General features: G+C 56.5%; 7 protein-coding genes across 7 annotated transcripts; 3 read left to right on the forward strand and 4 right to left on the reverse strand.

The window, feature by feature from the left end:
* Positions 1-2,711: 2,711 nt before the first annotated feature.
* On the reverse strand, positions 2,712-4,960 carry ACRALDRAFT_1062525 (uncharacterized protein). Its single transcript, XM_071016622.1, has 2 exons — positions 4,304-4,960; positions 2,712-4,230 (listed from the first exon to the last, which is right to left on the reverse strand). Exons 1-2 carry the CDS (start codon positions 4,727-4,729, stop codon positions 2,998-3,000), a joined length of 1,659 nt encoding a protein of 552 aa, XP_070875867.1. The 5' UTR covers positions 4,730-4,960; the 3' UTR covers positions 2,712-2,997.
* Positions 4,961-5,534: 574 nt separating this feature from the next.
* On the forward strand, positions 5,535-7,632 carry ACRALDRAFT_2026829 (uncharacterized protein; the record flags this gene model as incomplete). Its single annotated transcript, XM_071020423.1, has 2 exons — positions 5,535-6,778; positions 6,909-7,632. The coding sequence occupies 2 exons, from the start codon at positions 5,535-5,537 to the stop codon at positions 7,630-7,632; spliced, it is 1,968 nt and encodes a 655-aa protein (XP_070875868.1).
* Positions 7,633-8,002: 370 nt separating this feature from the next.
* Positions 8,003-14,609, reverse strand: ACRALDRAFT_2102485 (uncharacterized protein; the record flags this gene model as incomplete). The annotated part of the gene is made up of 2 exons (XM_071023107.1): positions 8,003-8,270; positions 8,356-14,609. 2 exons carry the CDS (start codon positions 14,607-14,609, stop codon positions 8,003-8,005), a joined length of 6,522 nt encoding a protein of 2,173 aa, XP_070875869.1.
* Positions 14,610-17,227: 2,618 nt separating this feature from the next.
* ACRALDRAFT_2102177 (uncharacterized protein) lies at positions 17,228-18,453 on the reverse strand (the record flags this gene model as incomplete). The annotated part of the gene is made up of 3 exons (XM_071023092.1): positions 17,228-17,268; positions 17,332-18,159; positions 18,231-18,453. 3 exons carry the CDS (start codon positions 18,451-18,453, stop codon positions 17,228-17,230), a joined length of 1,092 nt encoding a protein of 363 aa, XP_070875870.1.
* A 522-nt stretch (positions 18,454-18,975) lies between these two features.
* ACRALDRAFT_2102182 (uncharacterized protein) lies at positions 18,976-19,700 on the forward strand (the record flags this gene model as incomplete). Its single annotated transcript, XM_071023093.1, has 3 exons — positions 18,976-19,055; positions 19,121-19,337; positions 19,425-19,700. The coding sequence occupies 3 exons, from the start codon at positions 18,976-18,978 to the stop codon at positions 19,698-19,700; spliced, it is 573 nt and encodes a 190-aa protein (XP_070875871.1).
* Positions 19,701-19,803: 103 nt separating this feature from the next.
* Positions 19,804-20,722, reverse strand: ACRALDRAFT_2041435 (uncharacterized protein; the record flags this gene model as incomplete). The annotated part of the gene is made up of 3 exons (XM_071021153.1): positions 19,804-19,968; positions 20,087-20,266; positions 20,387-20,722. The coding sequence occupies 3 exons, from the start codon at positions 20,720-20,722 to the stop codon at positions 19,804-19,806; spliced, it is 681 nt and encodes a 226-aa protein (XP_070875872.1).
* A 371-nt stretch (positions 20,723-21,093) lies between these two features.
* ACRALDRAFT_1075645 (glycoside hydrolase family 47 protein) lies at positions 21,094-23,794 on the forward strand. Its single transcript, XM_071018411.1, has 3 exons — positions 21,094-21,855; positions 21,945-23,284; positions 23,338-23,794. The coding sequence occupies exons 1-3, from the start codon at positions 21,396-21,398 to the stop codon at positions 23,509-23,511; spliced, it is 1,974 nt and encodes a 657-aa protein (XP_070875873.1). The 5' UTR covers positions 21,094-21,395; the 3' UTR covers positions 23,512-23,794.
* Positions 23,795-24,133: the final 339 nt, after the last annotated feature.

Raw genomic sequence — 24,133 nt, forward strand, 5'->3', positions numbered from 1 at the left:
GAAATATATAAGGACTAGTTAAAGAGGCGTAGGCTACGCTTCGAGGCTATAAAGTATAAGCTTATATACTTTACACGAGCTAGGAGACTAAAGGCGCCTAATTTCCGTATTAAAGGCGTCTAGGTACTATAAAGGAGAGAGGCCGCCTTACTCGGGGTAATCCTTAACCGTAAACTAATATTCCGAGCCTACCTAACCCACCTTAAAGCGAAGATCTAGGTATAGAAATACGCTCTTACCCGCCTTACCGCGTTAGCATAGGGCTACCGTATCGAAGACGTATATAAGCTATATTTAAGCATTATTAGAAGCGTAGCTATATACGCTACGCCGGTTTTCTATACCCTTATAAAGAAGGGTAAGACACCTAGAGGTATTATAAGATAACTCGCCACCGAATAGGCATAGTGCCTATATATCGTTACTAGCGCCTATAGGGCCACCGCGACTAAGGTTCTAAAGATAAAATCGGGTATTCCCCCCCTTAACCTTTATAGTAACCTCCTAGTCACGAAAATAATAGAACATATAGAGGGAACCCCCGTAAAGGAATTCCTAATAATAGTTAGAACTATAGCCGACGCGGCTATACGTATTAGGCGTAAAGGTCCCGGGAGGTATACGCCGGGGGGCTAAGAGTATCTAAAGAACTAAGTATAAACGTGGCACCTAGGACGCGGCCTAAGACGTAGACTACGCGATAAGTAGCGGTATAGATAGGAGAATATAAGCCCACGATAATATAGCAGCGTGGCCGCGGTATAGACGCCCCGCTTCTCGAAGACGGCACTTAAGAAATATAAGGGACTCTCTAAACCCTAGAGCTTAATCCTTATATAGATCCGGACAGAGAATCTTAGCCTCCGTAAATTCCTCTTCTAATACGGTATCCCCGGTACGGTAATACCGCGCTACTCCTACACGGATAGGGGAACAGAAATAGCTAAGTATATCGTATTATAGTATATAGATATAGACGACCTAACACGGGAGAGACTATAAAGTATAGCGGGTACGGAGCTAAGGAGTAAGGCGGACTGGCTCTATACCCTTAAAGATAATAAAAGGGCGGGAGTAATAGCGAAATAGTTCTTATAGATAAGCAGGCTCTAGGATTTTCGCCTAGTAAGGGCCCTAGACCCTAAAAGGATAATAACGGTATAAGGACTATCACGGGAATATAATAAAGGGTAAGTTATACGGGTATTAATAGGTTCTTTAGGGGGCGCCGCGCCTATACACGGCTAACCCCCCGCTATCTTAGCTATCCTCTAGATAGCCTTATTACCGGTATCTTATATATTCTCGGCCTTATCGGCCTCGCTATTATCGTCTTTAGTATTCTTATCCTTACCGGAGGTAATAGGGTCGGCGGCGATAAGAACCTTAAGGTTCTAGGCAGGTTAGTAGCAGGAATATAGCGGGAATAGAGCTAACCTACTATTCAACGGCTAATATTCTTAACTATACGCTCGACTCTAGCGAATTATACTTAAGTCACGGGTCGATTATTCGTAGCCATAGCTCTAGTAGCGGCGCTAGCCCGATACTAGGAGCTACGGCTAGTATATAAAGCCTATAACTAACGCTTACCGGCGGCCTTATAAACATAGCGAGTCTATAATAATTAATAGAAGCCTATATAGCGACCCCGCGCTTAATATTTATAGCGGCGGTATCTTTAGCCCGGATATAACGGACGGCCTATATTAGGCGGTTTAGAGCTATACGATAAGTTACCGGTACTAACTTATAGCCACCTCTCTTTCCCCTAGTATAGCGGTAGTAACGCGCTCTTATTCCGGCGATATTACGGTATTTATCGACTAATAGATTAACAGCGATAGCGGAGATATAGCGGGTATAGGGCAAGGCCTGAATAGTCGTAGGAATTAGTTCCTACCTAAGTTAGACGCGCTAGACACGCAGAGATAATACATAAAGAACGTATATTTTTCTTACCGGTAAGGCCGGCGGGGGCGGGGGTATCCTCGGCGCTAACGGCGCTATTAGCGGCGGCTTAGTTAATAATAGAGGTTATTTATACTAATAAGCGTTAGCCTAAATAAAACGGACTCGAACTAGGTATATAGGTAACGTAGGCTACCTACAAAGATAGCGCCGGACTTACTTTAATAGGATAGCTTAAAGAAAAAGAGAGAGAAAGGAAAAAGGAAGAGGATTAGAAAAGGATTTTCTATTAAAAGCTTTAGTAGCCCTGCGGCTATAAAGGAAGGCAGGCGCGACTATTACCCCGGTGCCTATAATAAGGCAGTTATAGATAGGCGGAGCGGTAGTATAGGGGAGCCGCACCCTACCTAAGGATATATCGAATAAAGGAGACTACGTAAAGGAGGAACGTATTAAAGACGACTATATAATATAGAACGGACTAGGCTAAAAGGCTATAGGGCTACTATAGCGGTAACGCACCGCCCTAACACGGGTAAATTACAAACCCGATAGTAGATACCCCGTTAGCCACTATACCGGAGGTAAGATCCGGAACACGCACCGAGTTAATATACGGCCGTATAGCGCTATCGTAGCGGCCACCCTAGGGCTACCTATAATATACTATATAAGGGGAGGGGTTTTCGTCCTAATCGGTTTTCCCCCCTCCTAAATCAGAGAAGGACTATCGCCTAGAAGGCTAGCCTATATAATTAGGTAAAATCAGCGTAACACATAATAATAATAATAATAATAATAATAATTAGTAGTATTATGCGATTATCCTTTCTCCTTCCCTCGTTGGCTATGCTCTCCCCTATAAAATGCGATTCCATGCGGTATTCTTTGTCAAGGCAGGAAAGAATCATCCCGCGCCGCCTCCAGACGACTGGCGATTCTGACCACATACCTGCGTTTGGACTTGAACTTCTATGCTGCAGCTGGTCTAGTTGACACATCCCCGACCATACACACTCATGCTCAGTGATGATGCATCGATTAAGTTATAGTCATGGGCCCCTTGCCCAGTGCAAATTCTCATTCTCACCGACGACTCCTGGCCCCTGGGTCCCCGGAGGCGGAAGCCTTGGCGTTTAGGATTTCCCATTCGAATTCGCGCAGAGCACGCAGCTCGGAGCCGAAGAAGAGCAGGGCCATAAGGCCGTCGACAACGCCGGCCGCGAGGCCGAGGGAGCCAAAGAGGAGGATCAGGAAGTTGAGGAACCTTAGCCGGGACGGCACGAACCAGATGCCGACGAGGGCGGCGAGCCAGAGGGCGAGCCAGAGGAAGAAGTGCGCGGCGCGGAGACGGCGCTGGGCGTGCTCGCGTCGGACATAGGCGTGAATGGTGGACAGGACGTCGTCGTAGGCGCTGCTGGGGAGGGGGGCGTTGTCCTGGTGGGACGGGTAGTGGGTTGGTTCCAGTTGGAGGTCGAGGTCCGGCTCGCTGGCTGGTTCCAGGGCGGGAGTGAGGGGAGGAGAGACGAGTTGGGATTGGTCTGGGCGAGGGTGGACGGCGCGGCGGCGAGAGGAGGGCGGGTGGTCGGAGGACTGCGAGCCCGTTTCGCTTGCGGTGGGGCTTTCGAGGTACGAGGTTCTGTTGTCGATGACGGCGGTACCGTTGGCTACCTTGGTTGCCCCGGCTTTCGTCGCAGAGGATGTCGGGGTATAGTAGGCGATGGTCGCTTCGACAGAAAAGTGGTCGCTCAGGGAGCAGCCGAGGCGGGGGTGAGGCTCAATCATGCCGACCCTGGCGGACTTGACGACCCAACCGCCTCTCGCCGAGGCGTCGTCCTGGGAAATTCCGCCGGAACGCGAAGTTGCGCGCTGTCCGTCGGCGACGAAAATGTAGTCGAGACGCTTGCCCTTCGGGTCCGGGGTGTGAGGCGGGACGGTGTAAGGATCCGAGCCGGACCTTTTGGAGGATAGGCGGCGTTGGTCGGCGGACCAGCGCCATGTGCAGTAGACGCTGTCGGAGGTGGCGCCGTTCTCGCGAAGGTTGAAGTCGGCAGTGGGGACGGGCCGGCGGCGGGCGCGTTCGAGGGGATCGTCCGGGGTGCCGAGGGAGCTGTCCGGGTGTAGGATGCGCCAGGCGTCGCGGGCGAGGGGGGCGTGGGCGGTGATCAGGCGGTGGGGTAAGGAGGCCGGGCGCATGTTGAAGTCGCCCAGGCCGAGGACGAGGTGGCCGCGCTCGGTGGCGCCTCGGAGGAGTTTGGAGATTTCCCAGGACTGAGCGAGGCGGTGACAGAGGTATGAGTCTTCGTAGGGTGCGTGGGTCTTTACGGAGTCGGCGCTACACGGTCAGTATAACGATGGGCCACAAAGGGTCGATGAAGTCGGGGTTACGGACATGAGTGTTGAAGACCTCGATGATGTCCCTGAGGCCCGGACCGTACTGAATCTTTGCGCAAGCAACGCCCTTGCCGACGTACCAGTCACCGCGCCAGAAAGCGGCAGGACGACCGTTGAGCGGGTAGCGGAACATGGTGCTCTCGACGATGGGCCAGTGCGACAGGATGGCGAGGCCGGCGCCGAAGGGCCCGCCAAAGTAGAACTTGCCATAGGGGAGGACGCTGCGGGTTTCGCGGCGGATGCTCTCGTAGTCTTCCTGGGCAAAGCACTCTTGCAGGGCGACTATGTGAGGCGTAGGGGTTGCCGAGGCGATGCGGCGGCCAATCTCGGTGAGGCGTTCATTGCGGAGTTTTGAGATGAACTTGAGACCCCAGCAGTTGAGAGTGATGATGTTGATTTCCGTGGGCAGATCGGCGGCTCCCATTGTGGCATGGCGCAGAGAGCTCTCGTGAGAGGAATTGGAAACTCAGGCGACCGAGGTGTATGTAGTGCAGAGGAGAGGGAGGCCGGGGAGATGATGGAGCGGCGCAAGAGACGTTCGTGTTAGACGATGATGAGATGATGGTAGTACCTGGCTAGTTCCGAGAATACTACGACCTTGGTGGCCGGACGAAAGACCAAAGAATGAGCAGAGTGGTTCGATGCTAAGAGGCCTGGGAGTCGCAGGCGGGCATGAGGGATGTGAAGTGCACGAGGCTGAGGTCAATAACCACGGGTGGACCACGAGGCAGGTGACGATGCACGCACGGTACGGGTAACTACACAGTGTACTTCGTACACTGTCTATCAGGGACCTGCCGGTGCTGTGACGCCAAGACCCACTCTTTCACACCGAGGTCAGCATCCAATATCGGACCGTACTTCGTACCTGTGCGTGACGAGGCTGAGGTTAGTCCCCATTGGTGGATACCTGAGGCTTCCCTGCTCCAAGGTCGGCGCCCCACCAAAATGTTAACGCGACAGACCGATTCTCAGCCTCGTCAACTTGCCTTTTACCACCCACCCTCTCACCTGACAACCACGACTTGAATCAACCATTCCCCTTCTTTTTCGGGATTTCACCTTCCCAACTAATTCAAATACCCTCGATAACTTCTCTCGATATTCCTCTCGCTTTCCCTCAACCCCTTCGCTTGGGCGTTCCTCTCCAGTTTCCTTAGACGCACCGCGTTTGTCCGCCGCCCATTTCGGCTCCCCCGACCTTTTGAGCTTCTTCCCAATACCGACCGATGGACGACCTGGACCTTCCCGATGCCCCTCCCCCTCCTGATCCGGCACCCAAACGTCGAAGGGTTGCCGCTACCCGCACAAGCCTCGCGCCCATCCCCCGCTACGACTCGCCTGACGAGCTTACAGTAGCTTTCAGGGAAACCGCGTCTGCCCGCCGTGTCTCCGTTAGGAGGGGGAGGCTTAGCAGGTCCCCACCAAGCCGACGGTCCAGCGACGACGAGCTCAACGGATCATGCTACTCCCCTCCCCCGAGGTCAATATCTCCCGGTCGGTCCAGACCACGATCGTCCAAGCAAAAACCACAGTCGAGATCCCGGTCCCGGTCCCGGTCGAGGTTGAGGTCGAGAATGAGGAGAAGGTCACCGACTCCAACGAGGTCAACATCACCGGAAAATCTAAGGCCTAGTAGACGTCAAAGGAGAAGAAGTCAGTCCCAATCGTCGATGCCATCCCACTCGCGCTCTTCCTCCTTTTCCCCCGACCGACGCTCGCCCGCCTCAGGATCCGGTAGCCCATCGAGGCTCAGCGCCCGGTCGACATCACGATCACCATCGCGATCCCGCTCCCGCTCCCGAACCCACTCCGAGTCGAGGTCACCCTCCGCCACATCCTCTCCGCGGAGTCTCGCCGTAAAGCTCGAACGCCGCCTCCACCTCTCTCCCGAAACCCCCACCCCACCATCTCCACCGCGCCAACCCGTCCGCCCAGACTACCATCCGCACATGACCCTCTCCGGCCACAGACAGGCCGTCTCTCAGGTCCGCATTTCTCCAGACGGCCGCTGGATTGCCAGCGCCTCCGCCGACGGCACGGTCAAGATTTGGGATGCAGCCACGGGGGAACACATGGATACCCTCGTCGGACACATGGCCGGTATTAGCTGCGTCGCCTGGAGCCCCGACGGCGGCACCCTCGCCACCGGTTCCGACGACAAGGCCATACGCCTCTGGGATAGGGTTACCGGTCGCCCCAAGCTCAGCGCCAAGGGAGTCCCCGGTGGAAAGGAGGGTGCCGCCCGCCCCATGCCTCCACTGCTCGGGCATCACAACTACGTCGTCAGCCTTGCCTTCTCTCCCAAGGGGAACATCCTCGCCTCCGGTAGCTACGATGAAGCTGTGTTCCTCTGGGATGCCAGGGCCGGCAGGTTGATGAGGAGCTTGCCGGCTCACAGTGACCCTGTCAGCGGCATCGGCTTCTGTCTCGACGGTACCTTGGTGGTGAGTTGTTCCACCGACGGCCTCATGTACGTCTTGTCTTCTCTTTCTTTTTTTCTTCCTTTTCAATTCAAACTGCCAATCTCCCACTCCCATATGCCGCCTCACATCTTAATGCCATCTTTGCTGACATTTCTGGGGCGTTTCCCCTTATCCTAGTCGCATATGGGACACTTACACCGGCCAATGCCTCCGAACCCTCGTCCACGAAGACAATCCTGCGGTGACCTCTGTCTGCTTCTCTCCCAATGGCCGCTTCGTCCTGGCCTACAATCTCGACAACTGCATCCGCCTCTGGGACTACGTGTCGGGCACCGTCAAAAAGACCTACCAGGGCCATCGCAACGAGAAATTCGCCATTGGCGGCTGCTTTGGTCTCCTGCCGCTCGAAGGACCGGAAGCCGAAGCGAGAGGCGAAGCCAAAACCGACACCCGCAACGGAGATGCGCCGAACGGTACAGCGAGTGACGGCGGCGGTGGCGCACCAGGTGCTCGCACCGCACGGGGCCAACCCCAGGCCCCTTTTATTGCCAGCCCCAGCGAAGACGGCCATGTCGTACTCTGGGATGTGACATCCAAGGAGGTCGTGCAGCGTATCAGCGCCCACCCGGGCCACGTCTGCTTCTGGGTCGACGTACTCGGCGACACCATGGTCACTGCGGGACAGGACGGCAGTATTCGTGTCTTCAAGCATCGGAGTTCAACGACCAAATCTTCTCCTTCCGGGGATGGCAGGGAGGAGCAGCTTGTCCTCAACGGGGATCCCGGCGTGGCGAATGGCGACAGGGCCATGTTGGATTCAACCATGCAGCAGACGAGTGACGGCGTGGACCTGCGCATCAAGATGGAAGAAGAGATGGATATGGATGTAGACGGCTCATAAGGGAGACAGCGGGAGGATTTTACATGTTTAACGCGAAATACGAACTACGGAATACGCCAAAGATGTGCCAACGCAATGAACGAGCCGTTCTACGACTCGTCTAGACGATACGATGCTATGTTGCCGCTTTTTGGGTAATGGATGATGGAATTTGAGCATGGCTGAGGTTTACTACCAACATAACATATCCTCCCTCGTAGACTTTCCCAGCCTCCGGACCCTATGAATTGAAGCTCGGGAAATGAAAATGCAATAACCCCCGTTGACCCTATGCCTTTGCTATTGCGATCTAATGCCCCCTCCTAAGAACAAACAAGCAAGTCTCACCACCGTCTCTCAGTCCCTTGACCCAGGGCAACTCAGAGCCATGTCACACAGTCTCCCAACCGCCATTGTTAACCTCAGCCTCAAGCTTACGGCTGATGAAGCTAGGGATGCCATGGCTGAGGAATGTTTTACGGAGCATCGAATCGTACCGCCGCTGGTTGAGGGATAGTTGGCGACCGTGGCGGAGGTTGGGATCCGTCTCACCGTACTTGTCGATGTAGGGCGCGGTGCTATACGAGCCGGACATGCGGAAGAGGTAGAAGATGCTGCACTTGCGGATGTTGAGGAAGAGGCCGATGCTCTTCTGGCACCTACAATTGGCGAAGCCGGGTCAGCATGTGAAAAAACCAAACAGAAAACGAAGGCAAAATGAAAAGGGAAAAAAGGGAAACGTACTTGCGCATGTGCTGCTGGCAGCCACCGATGCGTTGCGGTCCTCGGTCGCGCGGCGCCGTCTCCTCCTTCAAGCAGCACACGGCCTGCGCACAAAAGACGTCGCCGCAAAACAGACAGATGCTGGGGTCGGACATGTCCATGCCCGTCGTGGGACACCTCCGCCGCGTCGCCTCCTCGATCAGCGTGTCGTAAAACTTGGGCAGGCCCACGAGCTCGAATATGGCCGGATGGCTGAGCTGCGCCGACGCCGGCAAGCCCTTCCCCTCGATGGACCCGGGCCACATGATCTGGTGCCGGACCCAGCCGCTAACGAGGCCCGACGTGGACGCCGGCCAGCCGAACGTCGGCGCGTACTCGGTCAGCGAAGTGCACATCTCGTCAAAAGTCGGGATGCGCAGGGCGGCCGCGAGGCGCTCCAGCTCGTCCGCGTCAGGATGCGAGGAGATATGGCCCCCAAAGTCCACTCCGTACTTGACATACAAGAGGATGATGCACTTCCGGAGGAACGTGAGGGCGTACTTTTTGGTGAAGGAGTAGTAGCTTTCCAAGCTGTCGAGCTCGGGCTGCGCAAAGGCAAGGTTGGTATCCGCCGGCGACGCCTTGTCCAAGGAGTTGATATTCACGCCCATCCTGGTGACGGCCAGGCAGAATTCGGCAAAGTTGTCCAGCGCCGCGTCCCTAGTCTGGCGGTTGACGAGATGCCCTACCCAGATCCTCAGGGGGACATTCCTTGCCAGGTGGTAGACCACCTTGACAATCTCGGCCAGGTAGCAGAGTCGGAGAATGTGCATCACGTCAAAGTCCTGCGCCACGATCACGCCAAACACGCACTCGCTGAAGAAGACAAAGTTGTCCTGGCTCAGCAGGGGCGGGTAGATATCCACGGGCCGCCGCGTGTTGTCCGTCTCCTCGCCGAAATACTGCGACATGAACAGCTGGCAATGCTGCCTTTCGCTGTCTCTCCGGAACTCGTCCTCGATCCGGTTATCGCCCTCGGCCTTTAGTCCGCCCACGGAAATGTACGACGAAGTCGTCTCGGCCAGGATGCGCAGGTGCGTCAGGGTTTGCTCCGAGATGCTGTCCAGCAGCGTCTTGCCATATTGTGCCTCCACGCCGCGCTGTTGGATCTCCGCCGCGGAGATGGAGTACCCGACCGTTTGGACGAGAACGTCGCTGTATAGAATCTCATCGCGTTCTCGTACTTCTCTGGGGTCAATCGGATGCCGTGTCCGGAAAGCGTTCGTCTGGATGGTGTCCCGAAGCCGCCTGTAAACCCTGACCAGCTCGCCGATGATGCCGCCTTGGTCGCTGCGCCGTGACCGCCGTGACATGAGCGGGGTGTTGACCACAGAGAAGACCGAGCTCAACGGGGTGATTGCCGGGAGCCCCTCGGACAACTCGTCCAAGGCCCAGGCTTCCTCAAGAAATTGCGACGTCTTCTCCGCCACCGTGCTGGTAATGGTCGCTTTGGCGTAGTTGTTAAAGGCCTCCTGAACCGTGTCGGGCGGGCGGGAGAGACCACGGATGTAGTATCCTGAGCGCATCTGCTCATCCAGAAACTCCCCGAATAGTCTTCTTTGCGACTGTAACATGCCGGGGTACGACTCTTCCTTGCCTTTCCAGATAATCGGTAGGAAAGCGTTGCCCAGGGCTTTGCAAAGCGGACAGGTGAATTCTCGGTATCGCAGGTTCTCCGGGTGATGTCGGGCGATTTGATGCTGATGTCTCCGGTGTGTCGCCTCGATGTACGTCTCGAAGCAGGAAAAGTGCATCATGTGGCCGCAGCCGGTCGACACAAGGCCCTGCCGGCAAAGGTTGGATGGAAAGCCCTTTCCAATGGTCTGCCGCTCCGTGGTGAAAACTTCACCCTTGGCGTTGACCTTGGCTACTTCCTGTCGGTTCTCGCGCGCCACGCCGAATGGCCTAATATCCTCCGCCGACCGATCCAGGTTGTTCGGCGTGTGGAACGCCTCGCGTACGAAATCAGGGTCTCGCAAGTCGGTCTGCCGCAGGATCATGCTTTCGTTGATCATGGCGAATGTGCCGTAGAGGCGACGGTCGTCGGTCTCTTCCTGGCAGAGAATGCACGTTCCCGAGGGATACTTCCACGTGTTTGTCCGGTCCTCCGTTTGCCCGAGCTCTTCGTCCTCGTCGTCGTCGTCCAGGTCGGAACCCCAGTCGATATCCCCCTGGTTATCCATGAAACTCTTCTGTTGCTGCTGGAACTGAGCCATGACCTTGGCCTGGCGATTGAGTGCGGCCCGCTTCTTCCTCTCGCGCTCCTCTTCCGCCGAGGTGCTGGCCGGAGAAGCAGTATTGATCCGGTCGAGCGAAATACCCAGGCGTAGGTATTCGCCCTCGAAGCCGCGCGGCCTCTTTTGTCTCATCCGCTTGAGGAGGAGGGTGATCTTCGGGTGGCATGCCTTGAACTCGTCCTTGGTCGACATCATGTCCAGCAGCGCGACAATTGTCTTTGCGTTGGGCGCCTCCGGCATGAAGTTGCTCCGCGCATGTCTTGTGAGTGCCAGAGAGACGAACGAGTTGACAGACTCTTCCGTCATGTCGTTCTCATCCGTTCGGTCCTCCGCAACAGCAATCAACACCAGGTGGAGGACGATCTGCAGGAACGTCTCGACCCGCGTCCAGGGGACGCTGGGAGTGAACTTCTCAGCGACGAGGGGGTAGAGCAGCGCATAGTACGTGATCTGCGCGAACATGCCGGTAGCCGTAAAGGCCGAGAGATCCTTGAAGAGACCCGAAGGGATCGGTCTCAGCTTGGGCTCGTACACGATTTCTTCGACGGGTTTCCCGGTCCTGACGGCCGTCTTGTTGCGGTACACCGTCTCCGACTCTTCTCTCTGGTTCTTGTTGAAGTGGGCAATGTACGGGTCGACATACTCGAGGTATTCCGCCTTGAGCTCGAAGATTCCCACGTCGGAGTCACCCTCGGGAGGTTTGAACGTCGTCATCTCGTCGAGGATTTCGTGAAAGTCCTCCGATTCCTGGAACCTATCAGGTAGCTTGTTGGAGATGTCGTTGAAGGATAACGGTTTGCAGCAGAGAGTATGGACAATGTCGCGGCGGATGGCCAGGGCGGTGGGGTTGGGCTCGTCCTCCGTGGCGATGAGCGAGGTGCGGTCGCTCAGGAGCACAATCAGAAGATGGATCATGTCCTCGACAACGTCCAGGTGTTGGGAGTCGTCTTGCGCGGTGGTCGTTTGCTCGAAGAAGCCCTTGACCCATTTCTCCATGCCAAACCTGTCGACGATGGCCGCCAGAACCCGACTCGGGTCGCAGACAACCATGGCGGTCTGCAGAAGAAAAATGTCGCGGTGGTGTGAGACATCTCTTTGGTTGACGCCGCGGTACGTCCCCGCTTGGTGCCGAAGGCTCATGCCGTTTCGCACCCACATGTTGGCCTTGATCTGCGCCAGCCAAGCGCACACGCGCAGCGGATAGTCAAAGGCGGCCATGAGGTGGTCCTCGGGGGTATTCTCTCGTCTCGGCATGGTCTTGCGGCCCATCGACTTGGGCGGCATCATCAGCTCCTGGGCCGTGAAGCTGAGAAGTGCCCGCATGCTCGAGGCCGGGAGCGACTTGCCGCACTCGACGAGCCACGACAGGGTGTAGTGGAGCGCGTGGTGTAAACTGATGGGCTCCTCCTCGACGACAAACTTGACCACGTCGTACCTGCTCGACTCGCCGTCCAACTCGAAATCCCCTAGCGTCTTGAACCGAACTTCGTCCTTGATCTCGGATTGCTTGAAGCGATGACGTTCAGCGCCGATGGAATTGAGAATGACGGCCTTGGCCGTCAGTCGTATGGCTCGGGCGACGAGGTGGCTTTCACTTTCGGGAACGTTCCGGAACGCGTCGGCGAGCTGTCTGGCGAGCCTGTTGATTTCACGGGTGACCAGGGAGGCGGTAATCCAGCTGTCCGTCTCGTACTCGACATGCTCTCCGACAGCCCGCGTGTTGGGGCCGATGCCCTGGTGCAGCTTGACGAGATCCAGGAACTGCATCAGGTAGCGCTCCTCGCCTCGCAACTTGTCCTGAACGTGGGGTGAACCAAACAGGTATTTCAGGTGCAAGTAGAGATGGAACATTCGCCTGTTAGTCACTGAACCGGAGTCGAAGGCCAGGAAGGCGTTGGATGACACGTCCCAGGGATAGCCGACTTGCCGGGTGGTCAGGAAGGTGTACAGGACGGCGAGCAAGGTCGTCAGGAAATTCCCACGCTCCACAATCTCGGCAGTAATGGACGGTGTCGTCAGCATCTGGAGCGACAGATTGATAATGGAGTGGTCCGGCTCTCGATCGCCGATCAAGTACAGCTGGGCCAGGGTAGTGTACAGGCCGGCGAAACGCAGACCCAGGATGCGCTTGAACTCGGGTATGGACACGACGGTGGAGATGTAGAGAGACCGTAGGTCGTTCCTCATCTTCTTCCACATGCGCAGGTCGAAGAGAATCAGCCAATCCAGTCGGACTCTTTGGAAAACATCCTCGGCCGGAGGGACGTTTCCGCGATCCATGTATCCCGGTGGCGTTTCCAGCCAGTAGCGACCCGGCTTCGGCGACGGTGACTTGTCGGGCTGACCCAGGATTCTAGGGATTTCCAGGTTGGCTTTGGCGTAGATGGCGGGCGCGATCAAGGGTTCGGCCGTGTCGGAATCGGATGGTGTGCCATCCCTCTCCCTCCCGGTCCTCCTTGGAGCGGCGGCCGTAGCAGCAGCAGCAGGGGCGGCGGCACCGGGCGGCGCGGGGGGCGGAGGCGGAGGAGGCGGCGGATAGCCAGCCATAGTGGCTTCGTCTTCCTCCAGGGCCTGGTCCGGACCACGCCAGTCTACGCCGGCCTCAAGGTCTCCTCCCGCCGCTTCAGGCCTCATGTCTACCATCACGACATCGTCGGTATTGGCGGCGGCGTCGTCGTCGTCATCGTCGTCGCCATCTCCACCGGCATCGCTGAATGGTGTTTCCTCACCTCCCTCACCCCTGCCCATATCAATGTCCTCTTCATCGGAGACGTCGCCGTCGTCTGCGGGCTGGGCTGGCAAGTCTTGCATCTGTAGTATCTGCATAACAAAGCGGTGGGCCACGGCGGCTTGCATATCTTCCCGCCGGGCGAGTCCCTCTTCGTCGTAGATGCCGTCTTTCCCCACCTTGGCGTGGACCCCAGTACTACCTCTGCGCCATGGCTTCATCATTTCCTGGCAAACGAGGGTGCGCAGGATGTGGTGGTCGTCGCCGACGCTGCAGCCGGAAATGTCGCTCAGCCAGTCGACCATGGTGCCGCACATTTGCTCCCGGAAGGTGTCACGGGCAGAGCGTATTGTCACGGTCACCTTGATCTCTTCGATCTTCTTGGCCATCTGAAGGAGGCGGTCGAGGTCATCAAGGCGTTTGAGAATGCTCCGGCCGATGGCATCCGTCTCGGTGGCATGGGCCAAGCCCACGGCCTCGGTAGTGGAACAAGCACGGGCAACCTGTTTTTGGACGTCCTCGACGCTGTGCTTCTCATCGTTCCAGAGGACGAGGGAGAACTCGGACGAGCCTTCCGGTCCCTTCCCGTAAGTCTCGGGGGAAAGCCGGGACATCTGCTCGTCCTGGCGGATGGAGTCGACCGTCTTGGTCTGGCGGAGCTGTTCGGGGGAGCACGAGATGACGTCGCATATGTAGTCGAAGACGCGGCCGATGGTCATACGCATGCTCTGCACTAGCTCGTCGGGGAGGCCTGCGCCGGCGGCCTGTTTTCCCTTGCCCTCGTTGCTTGACCCGCTGGGATCCTCGGAATGGATGGTGCAGAACATGGGTACCCTCCAAGCCTCATCGTCACCACAGTCGCAGCAGCCGCTATTTCCAACAGAGATGGATATGCGGACCATGTGACCCTGGTGATCGGTGGCATCGAAGCATCGACTACAAAGGACGCAGGTCTCGTCGATGCTGCAGGTGCGGCAGGAGTAGGAGGCCTCGCCGGCCTTGAAAATGTGACCACATCGCTTGCCACGGGCGGCTTCGGTGTATTCGGCACCTTCGACGGCACCCTGGGCTTCGTTCAGCTTCATGTTGTGGGAGGGGCGACCCTGGGGGAAGAGAAGGCCCATATAACGTTCCCCTCCGGCAAGAGACCAGAAGAGGCTCTCGAGGAGGTCATGAGCGGCAGACGCCCCATAGCGGTAATTGTATTGAGCTGGCATGTCTCTGAGAAACTCGCAGAGCTGCCGCTCCTGCGTAGACATGGGCGACTCCATCATGGGCGTGGTTGGTACGCATGAACCATAGCCTGCGGGTGGTGTCCCTGCGTGCGGTGTCCTTCCTATCCGGAGAATGTAGTGCTTCTCAGTTCGGTTCAGGTGTCGCCAGATAACGTGTGACTGTCCGGTATGATTCGAGGCAGTGACCGTAACTTGCGGGGAGGCCTATTTGGGTCGAGTGACGGATTGTGTAACACTCTCGGTACGACGTCGAGGATATAACAGCGCTGGCAACACCGACGGTTATCGAACTGGGGGATACTTGGTGGGTTCTGACGTCAATGAAGGTCAGTAAGAAGGTATTCAGACAGGCAGCAGCAGCAGCGGCAGCACGGGAAATCCTTGATGAAAGTTGTTGCAGGAAAAGGCGGTAAATGCAGAGTAGAGCAAGGTAAGAAATTCAACATGGTCATCGTCAAATCCACAAAATGGTAGGATATGCAGGCATTTGGATGGCAAGTCATCAGTGGCCAAGCGCTGCATCACTTACCACGCAATATGAAGACCAAGAAACGCCGTTTCAGCCAGTCTTGTGGTCTGGGTTAGGCCGTAGTCGTCGTGGTAAAAAATGAGGTCAAGGGAAGAACGTGAGGTCTAGAGGAGCGTCATGGACGTTGTGAAGAATCCATTATCTGTACCTCTTATCTGTACGTTGCGTTGTACCTGTATCTTGGTAGGTAATAAACGAGTTGAACCACGATGTCGTGCTAGTGGCGGTGATTATACATTGACGACTTATAACTGGACAACTCGGTTTTAGGTGAAAAGTACGCCACAGCCTAGGCCCAGAATGAGTGACATGAGGTACCGATACTTGGTGGCGTCGTCAGTGCCCTCGTTGAACTCGTTGAAACTAACACGCCACACCTGTCCCCCCTTCCCGCATTCCCTTCCAGGCCCCGCTGTCCCCGCACCCCACCCTACCGCTACGCTACGACATGTCACCTTGACGACACAGAGGTACCGACTACTTCTAGGCCGGAGGACTATCGTGGTTTGAATAGCTTCAAACCTGAGAGGCTGTAAGATGTACGTAGGTACCTCGGGTACAGTAGGGGGCAAGATAGTGGAGCGAAGATTTACAGCAATTAATCTGTTCTGTCCATTGTCTGCCTCATTTATACAATCTCGATCAAGTCGAGTCAACAGTGTTATCACTTCACACTGCAAACTACAGTTACCTTGGTTACCCGTCTCGTTCTCTTGTCAACCTCAACCTCTCCTTACCGTCCATGGCCCGCTCCCTCATCCAACACCTCAATCTCGCCCCGTCCATCCACATCTCCCAGCCAAGCGCACAAGTTCTTCCCGGCCGTCAGGACCCGGTTTACATTCGGCTCCTCGTCCGCCCTAACCTCCGCGTCTCCCAAGACGATCGTCTCCGCCCACTCGAGCAGATGCGTCATGTTTTCCACCGCCACCCGCTCCGTGTTCGGCACGTGGAGCCGGTCTCGCTGCGACTGGCTCCAGAGTCCCGAGCAGATGAGGCTGATGTTCGCCAGAAGAGAGTCTGTAGGGGGCGCTGCGGTCGCTGTCGCCGTCGAGCCCTCCCCGCGGTGATGGCCCAGCCCGTCCGCCTTCCTACGCACGTGTTCCCGTGAATATGGAGACCATCGCGGCTGGTTGCGAGAGGAACCCGAACAGTTGGGGCGTTCGTCATCTCGCTGCTCGCACAGGCTGTGGAAGGCGTCGCTGCTACGGAGGCGGGAGTTGACGAGGCGCTCTTCCAGGTAAACACGGCTTGCGTCGAGGCATATCCTATGAACCTGTCGGATCGTCGACACGTGCTGACCCGGGCCTGCACTCATCTCCGAGACCACACTGGGACGGGATTTCACTTCTGTACTGCTGTCGCTTGACGGGTAAACAGTTTCCGAGACGCTGTCGGTGCTCATGGGCATGGGCGAACAGTGCCCGAAACCATGGCTTCTGTCGGAGTACCCTGAGCTCTGGTGCAGGGTTATTCTCCAGATCGACAGCCTTGGGAATTAAGGTCACTTTACCTACCAGGTATATGAAATCCTCGTCCATGCTACTACCAGGAACTGCCGGGTCTGGCGCGGTGGGGTGGTAACCGAATCCGCCGCCGCCGAGCAAGGTAAAGTCGGAATTCACCCGCCCCATGAGTGGAACCGACGGATGGCTGTGATCACCCAAACTGCCCTGCTCCCTCTCTGCTGAAATCACCTGGGGGGGAGGGATGCCGGAGGATGTGGGTGTGCGGTAAGGCCCGTATCGCGTTTGCGCATCTGCCGCACCGTTCGTGGCATGAGCAGACGGCCGTGAGGTGTAAATGAAGCTGCTAGGAGAATTTCTGCGTCTATTCGTGCTCGTGTCCATCGTTTGGATGATTCAGTATGAACAAGTCTGGATTGTTTTGGCGAAAACCTGTTCTATCAACAAGCCGGTATGCCGGTATATAAGATCAGCAGGAGAGATAGCCATAGACCATGGCGGTCGAATAAAGAGTGCTCAAAATGGGGAATGCTCGAGAATGCACGCAGGCGAAACAAGGATGTAACACTGCCAGACAAGATGCGAAATAAGGACAAATTCAGGCTACAAAATCTTGAGACAGGAATCCTGAGGATGTTTTCATTGTGCTATGAATTAGTCTAGACGGTCCAGATGACAAGTCTTCCATCAACACCGGTGGCTAAAGGATTGGGGTTAGTAACAATGGCGGGCATAACAAAGACCGCAGGTTGAAAGCACTTACAGCTGAACTTTGTGACACGGTCGCCAGAGGTTTCATACGGCCGGATGGTCGTCATGGTATTCTGGTGGACTGTCTTGAGCTGCGTGTCGTCTTTGACCTTGCCCCTGAGGTCCATCTGCCTGAACATGTTCAGCGCGGATTCTTCGCGCGCCTGCCCCAGGCCAAGGCCACCCTTCGCTTCGAGACTTCCAGTAAGCTGCCATCCGCCCTCCCCGCCCTTGAAACGGAATGCTTCGCAGTCATAGCCGGCAGCGATGATCTCGTCTTCGGCGCTCCACAAGAGGCTCACAAAAGACAGAAGCTGGGTCGTGACGGTGAGGACAGCCCGGGGCGGCTGGTTGGGGCCACCGGGATAGACCACCGTGACGCTGCTGTCGTGCGCCGCAAAGGCCAGGGCATCTCCGCTCGGGGAAAAGGCGACCGAATGCACCCAACCGGCCGAATTGTTCAAGTACTCCCCGCAGACGGTGTTGAAGGGGAGCCTCTCACCCCAGAGCGTGGGCTCGGGGCGGGCATCGGTGCCCTTGATGAAGCTGGAGAAGACGCGGGCGTGGGCGTCGGTGGAGCCTGCCGCGAGGAGCACCGAGTTGGGGTGCCAGGCCACCGAGGTGATGGTGCTCCGGATGGGCTTCTTCAGATGCTTCGAGACCCACCAGTCGTTCTCCTCCTCAAAGTAGCAAATGGCAATCAGCCGGTCTCCCGAACCCACGGCGAACTTGGTCTCGTTGGGCGACCAGCGGACAAAAGTCGCGGCTCGGCTGATTCGAAGCAATACGAGGGTCGGCTTGTACCCGCTGGGCGACGGCTCCCACACGAGGGCATTACGGTCTGTCGGAACGATATCAGCTGGATGTCTGGGGAGCGGTAGAGGCTGTGATTTCATGGGGCGACAAGCTCACCCTGAGAGCAGGTGACAATCCGTCCGCTGCTCGGGGCAATGTCCACGCTGGTGACCAGCTTGTCGTGGCCCTTCAGCTCGTCCTTGAGCTTGAAGGAGTTGCCGGTCTTCCCATACAGCTCGACGGTCGAGTCGCTAGCGACAGCAACGGTATTGCGATCAGCCGAGAACGAATGATCGGCGATGGGATTGTGGAAGAGATGGTGGATTTCTGGGGACGCCATTGTGACGAAGCTGGTTTTCGTGATAGGAGTAGCTCTCTACTATCACTGGTTGCCAAAGGAGTGCGAATGCTGGGAAGCTTGGCCTTGCTACAGCTGTGACGACAGATTTGAGGGGTTACGTACGTTGTACTAAGTAGACGGTTGGGTCCGGCGCTACCTTACGTAAATAAGGTACCTTGATCGAGCTCCATGGTGCGGAATACGGTACTGTACTTTTGTACCTCAGAAAGGTACCTAATAGGTAATAACGGTACTTGGCTGGGTACTTCTGATGCAACTGGGCAGCCTCGCTGTGGAGAGTCAGGTCAGCCTACTCGGTGAACAGTGACCTCAAAATCTCCACCATGGCAGATTTCCAGTGATCTTACTTCCCAAATATCATACCGACAAGGCAGGACGCGCATCTTTTTTTCCAACCAACTCCCGGACGACATACATATCAAGACGATTCAGCGTCAATTAAGCCACTATCGCTAGGCGCTTCTCCCAGCACTTCCCGTCAGCTCAAGAGAAGCTGTGATCATGACCACCGCTGCACCGTCTCGCGGCGTTGGGCCCAACACTCTCCCTGCCAAGGTCACCCCGATACCTCCCAACCAGACGTGAGTCCTCTAGGGATCCTTCTTCTTCCGATTCTCTGTCCGATTGCACTAACATTGGTGCGCAGCCTCTATGTCACCAACCTCCCATCAGCCAAGATCCAGAAAAGCGACTTGAGGACAGCGCTGTACATGCTGTTCTCCACCCACGGCCCTGTTCTCGACATTGTGGCGATGAAGACGATGAAGATGCGCGGTCAGGCGCACGTTACATTCCGGGACGTACAAACCGCTACGCAAGCGATGCGGACATTGGAGGGCTTCGAGTTTCTCGGTCGTCCGTTGGTGAGTGCACGACGGCCTCGCCCAGTTTTCTCGCCAGCATACTTGCCAGTACAGACTAATCTAATGCCAATCGGGCGCAATCTACAGAAAATCCAGTACGCCAAGTCCAAGTCGGAATTCGTCGCAAAGCTAGACGGAACGTTCAAGATGCCGAACACGGGTGCGACCAGCGTTGAAGTGACACAACTCCAGCAGAGCATCTTCAACGTGCCAGCGCCTGGAACCACAAAACCACCGGCGGGCGCGGACCACGATATGAAGGATGCCGAGTCACCGGATGCTCGTGGGCAAAAGAGGCAGAGAGACGAAGAGGAGGATGACGACAGCGACGTGGCAATGGAGGAGGACAGTGACGAGGATTGATCGGCCGGGAAATTGGGACGCGGCCAAGTTTTTGAGCCTTTTTCTAATGCCGACCCGCCTGGCCTGGGGGGAGTTTACGAAAGGGACGGCGAGGGACATTGGCCTACTCCACGGCCATCTCCCTGGGTACCCAGAGGCCCACGCACCCGCCGACCAAGCCCAGCCAGACCATGAGGTAATTCTCCTTGGAACAGTCGAATCCCGCCATCGCATCACCGAGGAGGCAAGGGTGGACGAAGAAAGAGGGAACTCCCGTGATGGGATGATGCTATTCGCCGTTACTGTTAGTATAGACCTGCAGGCGGTCGCCCAGAGAAGAAGCTCGCTTTCTAATTGACCCAAGGAATTTACAGCGCCGGCGCCGCTTCTCTGCGTGTGAAACTTACATCCCCGGAAATGCCGCCGATGGGGCCGCCGCTGCGGAGGGCGTCCTTGAACTGGTCGGGCACGAGTCTTCGGAAGACGGTGTCGATGTTGAAAGCCGGCTCATCGGCCGGCAATCCGTGCAATGTGAACCACAGGCACGGCATCTGATACGTGGGGTGATGGTGGATCTCATACACAACCTGCCCGATATCTGATGTAGGCTCTCTGCGGAGGGCAGCCTGGCAGAAGAAAACAAGGGATCAGTCTACAGATTATCCTTTCCTTGATGAGCCCACCCAATGAAAATCAGTGTTTTTCACCTCGTCCTCTTCCTCGGCGTCTATCATGGCCTGGTCGTTGGGGCCAGAGCCTGCCTCTACGCCGGGACGGTTACAGAATGAGAAACGGTCTAGATGTGACGAAAGGTCCCCGTGGTCCAGGGATGCTTCGAGCGGGCGAATGATTTGTATAAATGTGGTGTACTCGGCGCCCATGGCAAACGAGGTGTCCAGGGCGGTGCATACTCGCATCTTCCATCGTTGCCGGACGGGGCCCAGCGTGGCCTGACGATATCGCCGGTCAAAGTGATGACAGACTTCTGAGAACTCGTCGCGAGTCAAGCGGGGAAAGCTGGTGAAGTCCGCGGATCGGGTCATGGTTTTGAGCCTGGCGTCGCAACTCGCAGGTAAGAAAGGGAAAGGTGTGTCCTATCTGGTGCGGATCGTGAGGAAGCTGTCCTCTCTGTTGTAATGTATTTCATGTGCCTCCGACCTACCATGTGTATGGTGGGTGGAGGGTACCTACCTAGATGAGAGATAAAACCGAGTACATGAGGTACCCACGGATACCGTTGTATTTGCTGGATGATGGTGACTTGTGATGAGCTTGCTGCTATAGGTAATTACCGGTACCCTCTACTGTAGACCCGCAAAAGGTACAGCAATGTGGGGCACCAACTTCTTTAGCTGTCCTTTCGATCGGGTACGTACTTCGTACACATGGACCTCGTCCTCGTCCTCAATCTGCTGCCCTTCTCAGCATCCCACTTCATGTGTCAATAACATTCGGAGAAGGTCAAGATACCTTCTTTTCCTACTCGCTTCGCCTCTTATACGGTCAACGCAGTAGAAAGACGAGCAGCTCTCTGCCGACCATGCTTTTGATGTTCGGATGAATCTCGAGATCCCTTCCACCTGTACCGAATCACAACGGCCGAACGGAACGTCCTCCAAGCCCACAGCTCTGGTGCCACAGCTTCGCAGCCTACCCGGCATATTGGGAACAAGGCAGTCGAGCTAGGGACCAGCGTACCAGCACCTTACACACGACATGTCTTCATTCACGGTCCCCCGCAACGTCCCATCTTTCGGAAACCCCCAGCGACTCGCCGAGGACCGTCTTTGGGCGTCCTCTGGTATGGCTTCGCGCAACTCGCGAGGCCACGGAGGAGTTTTAGATAACGTTCAGCACAGCGTCGACAGCTTCCTGCGGCCAAAAAGTCAGCTGCCCATGTACAAAGACAAACCGTACACATACGCCGGGTCGAGACGGATCCGGCCACACTGGAGGAGGAAACGGTCCTTGCTGGCGCTCGTATTCTTCTCCATATGCGGTCTGTGGTTTTTCGGCTTCTTCTCGGGCGACTCGAGCAGCCGCCGCGCCGCTTCGCAATGGAGCTGGATGGGGACCTCGGAGGCCCCCGGCAAAAAGGTGGACTGGTTGAAGAGGAGGGAGCGAGTGGTTGAAGCCTTTGAGCTGAGCTGGGACGCGTACGAACGCTATGCCTGGGGTATGTGCCATACGATACGTTGAAGGTGGAGGCCCCTGACGAGGGACCGAAGGAACAGAACGCTGACGTCCATGCTCTTATCTGAACAGGCTACGACGAATATCACCCCATTGCCAAAACGGGCAAGATGATGGCACCCGAGGGCCTGGGATGGATCATAATCGATTCCCTCGATACCATGATGCTGATGAACCTCACTTCGCGCATCTCTCATGCCAGGGAATGGCTGGCAGAAACTTTGACATGGGATCAGAACCAGGACGTCAACACGTTCGAGACCACCATCCGGATGCTGGGCGGACTGCTCTCGGCGCACTACCTCTCGACCGAATTCCCCGACCTAGCGCCACTGGCGGACGATGACGCGGGCGGGCTGGGCGAGGACCTTTATCTGGAAAAGGCCAAGGACCTCGCCGACCGGCTGATCAGCGCCTTCGACTCGGAATCCGGCATCCCCTACGCCAGCGTTATTCTATCCAAGTACGAGGGCAAGCCGTCACACGGGGACGACGGCGCGTCGTCGACGGCGGAGGCGACCACGGTCCAGCTCGAGTTCAAGTATCTCGCCAAGCTCACGGGCGAGAAATTCTACTGGGATAAAGTCGAAAAGGTCATGCAGGTGGTGGACGACAACGGGGCGGAGGATGGTCTCGTGCCCATCTTCATCTACCCGTCGACTGGGCAGTTCCGGACCAAGAACATCCGACTGGGGTCCCGCGGCGATTCGTACTACGAGTACCTCATCAAGCAGTACCTGCAGACGAACGAGAAGGAGGAGATTTACCGGGAGATGTGGGACGAGTCCCTTGCCGGGGTGCGCAAGCACCTGATCACGTACAGCTCGCCGTCGCGGTTCACGGTCCTGGGCGAGCGGCCGTCGGGCCTGGACGGGGCGCTGTCCCCCAAGATGGACCACCTCGTCTGCTTCTACCCGGGCACCATCGCGCTCGCGGTGACGGGGGGGCTGACGGAGGCCGAGGCGCGGAAGCTCCCGAGCTGGAACCAGCAAAAGGAGGACGACATGCGGCTGGCGCGCGAGCTGACGCAGACGTGCTGGGGCATGTACAAGTGGATGGCCACGGGCCTCGCGGCGGAGATTACCTACTTTAACATTGACAACCCGCCGCTGCCGGAATCGGCGCCGCACAACCCGCCGGACGACTTTGACCCGGACCCGGACGCGGCGTGGCGGAAGGATTTCGACGTGCGCGCCAACGACGTGCACAACCTGCAGCGGCCCGAGACGGTGGAGAGCCTGTTCTACATGTGGCGGATCACGGAGGATCCCAAGTACCGCGAGTGGGGGTGGGAGATGTTCAAGTCGTTTGTCAACTACACGGCGGTGGACGAGGGCGGCGGGTTCACGAGCCTGAGCAACGCGAACCGCATCCCGCCGGTACCGCGCGACAACCTGGAGAGTTTCTGGCTGGTGAGTGCCCAAATTATCCAATACTTATAAAAGTGATGCTGACAGGACGCTAGGCCGAGACGTTGAAGTACATGTACTTGCTCTTTTCGCCGAATGATTTGCTGCCGCTGGACAAGGTTGTGTATAACACTGAGGCGCATCCGTTCCCGCGGTTCGACATGGGCCAGCTGTTCTCGACGGGGTGGAAGAGGAAGCCGCGAGACGCGGAGGGGAAAATTATACGATAAATTGAAGGTGGTCATTGTTCGTCGACGTTGAGGGACCGGAAGAAGGTCACTTGAATGGTACAAAGTCAAAAGTCGCTGGCGTTTCCCCTGCAATTTCCAGGAGGGTTAGTGGACGTGATAGCGGATGGTTGTGAACGGCGCATGTCTATGAAAAGCATGAGTGTAGATGTACTGTACTTGTAACAATACACCACTAAGATTGTCAAACAGATGATTGTAGTGTATTGCCAAAAGCGAACTTTTTACTGAATGTACACGCGGGGGTTACAGGAGGCAGTCGAAGGGTTATGTTGTAAGGGCGGTGGATGTGTCGATAAGGATAGGTCCGTCGCTGCCGTTACTTAGGTACCTAGCTACCATGCTGTTACGAAGTGAATACTTTGTAATAACTTTTGTGAATAGACATATAGCAATGGGAGGACTAAGACATGTCCATGTTGGCCAGACTACGACGTCTCCGCCAGGGTTTAAGCAGCAAGACTAACCATCCATCCCATGGAGTCCTGGTGGTGTCCCAAGGACATTCAAATGATGAACCCCTTGAAGAAGAGCTCTTTGGCGATCGACTGAGAAATCTGCGCATCCGGGCCAGCTCCTCGATAGAAGATTCAAGACCATCGCC

Source organism: Sodiomyces alcalophilus (genome assembly GCF_042370955.1).
Source record: "Sodiomyces alcalophilus JCM 7366 unplaced genomic scaffold ACRALscaffold_3, whole genome shotgun sequence".
NCBI lineage: Eukaryota > Fungi > Ascomycota > Sordariomycetes > Glomerellales > Plectosphaerellaceae > Sodiomyces > Sodiomyces alcalophilus.

Bases quoted from the DNA above. Each gene is read 5' to 3' on its own strand.
- ACRALDRAFT_1075645 (XM_071018411.1), top strand. From the start codon at position 21,396: ATGTCTTCATTCACGGTCCCCCGCAACGTCCCATCTTTCGGAAACCCC. The intron at 21,856-21,944 runs GTATGTGCCATA...TTATCTGAACAG, and splicing joins GTACGAACGCTATGCCTGGG to GCTACGACGAATATCACCCC. The intron at 23,285-23,337 runs GTGAGTGCCCAA...ACAGGACGCTAG, and splicing joins ACCTGGAGAGTTTCTGGCTG to GCCGAGACGTTGAAGTACAT.
- ACRALDRAFT_1062525 (XM_071016622.1), bottom strand. From the start codon at position 4,729: ATGGGAGCCGCCGATCTGCCCACGGAAATCAACATCATCACTCTCAAC. The intron at 4,231-4,303 runs GTCCGTAACCCC...GACTCCGTAAAG, and splicing joins TCGAGGTCTTCAACACTCAT to ACCCACGCACCCTACGAAGA.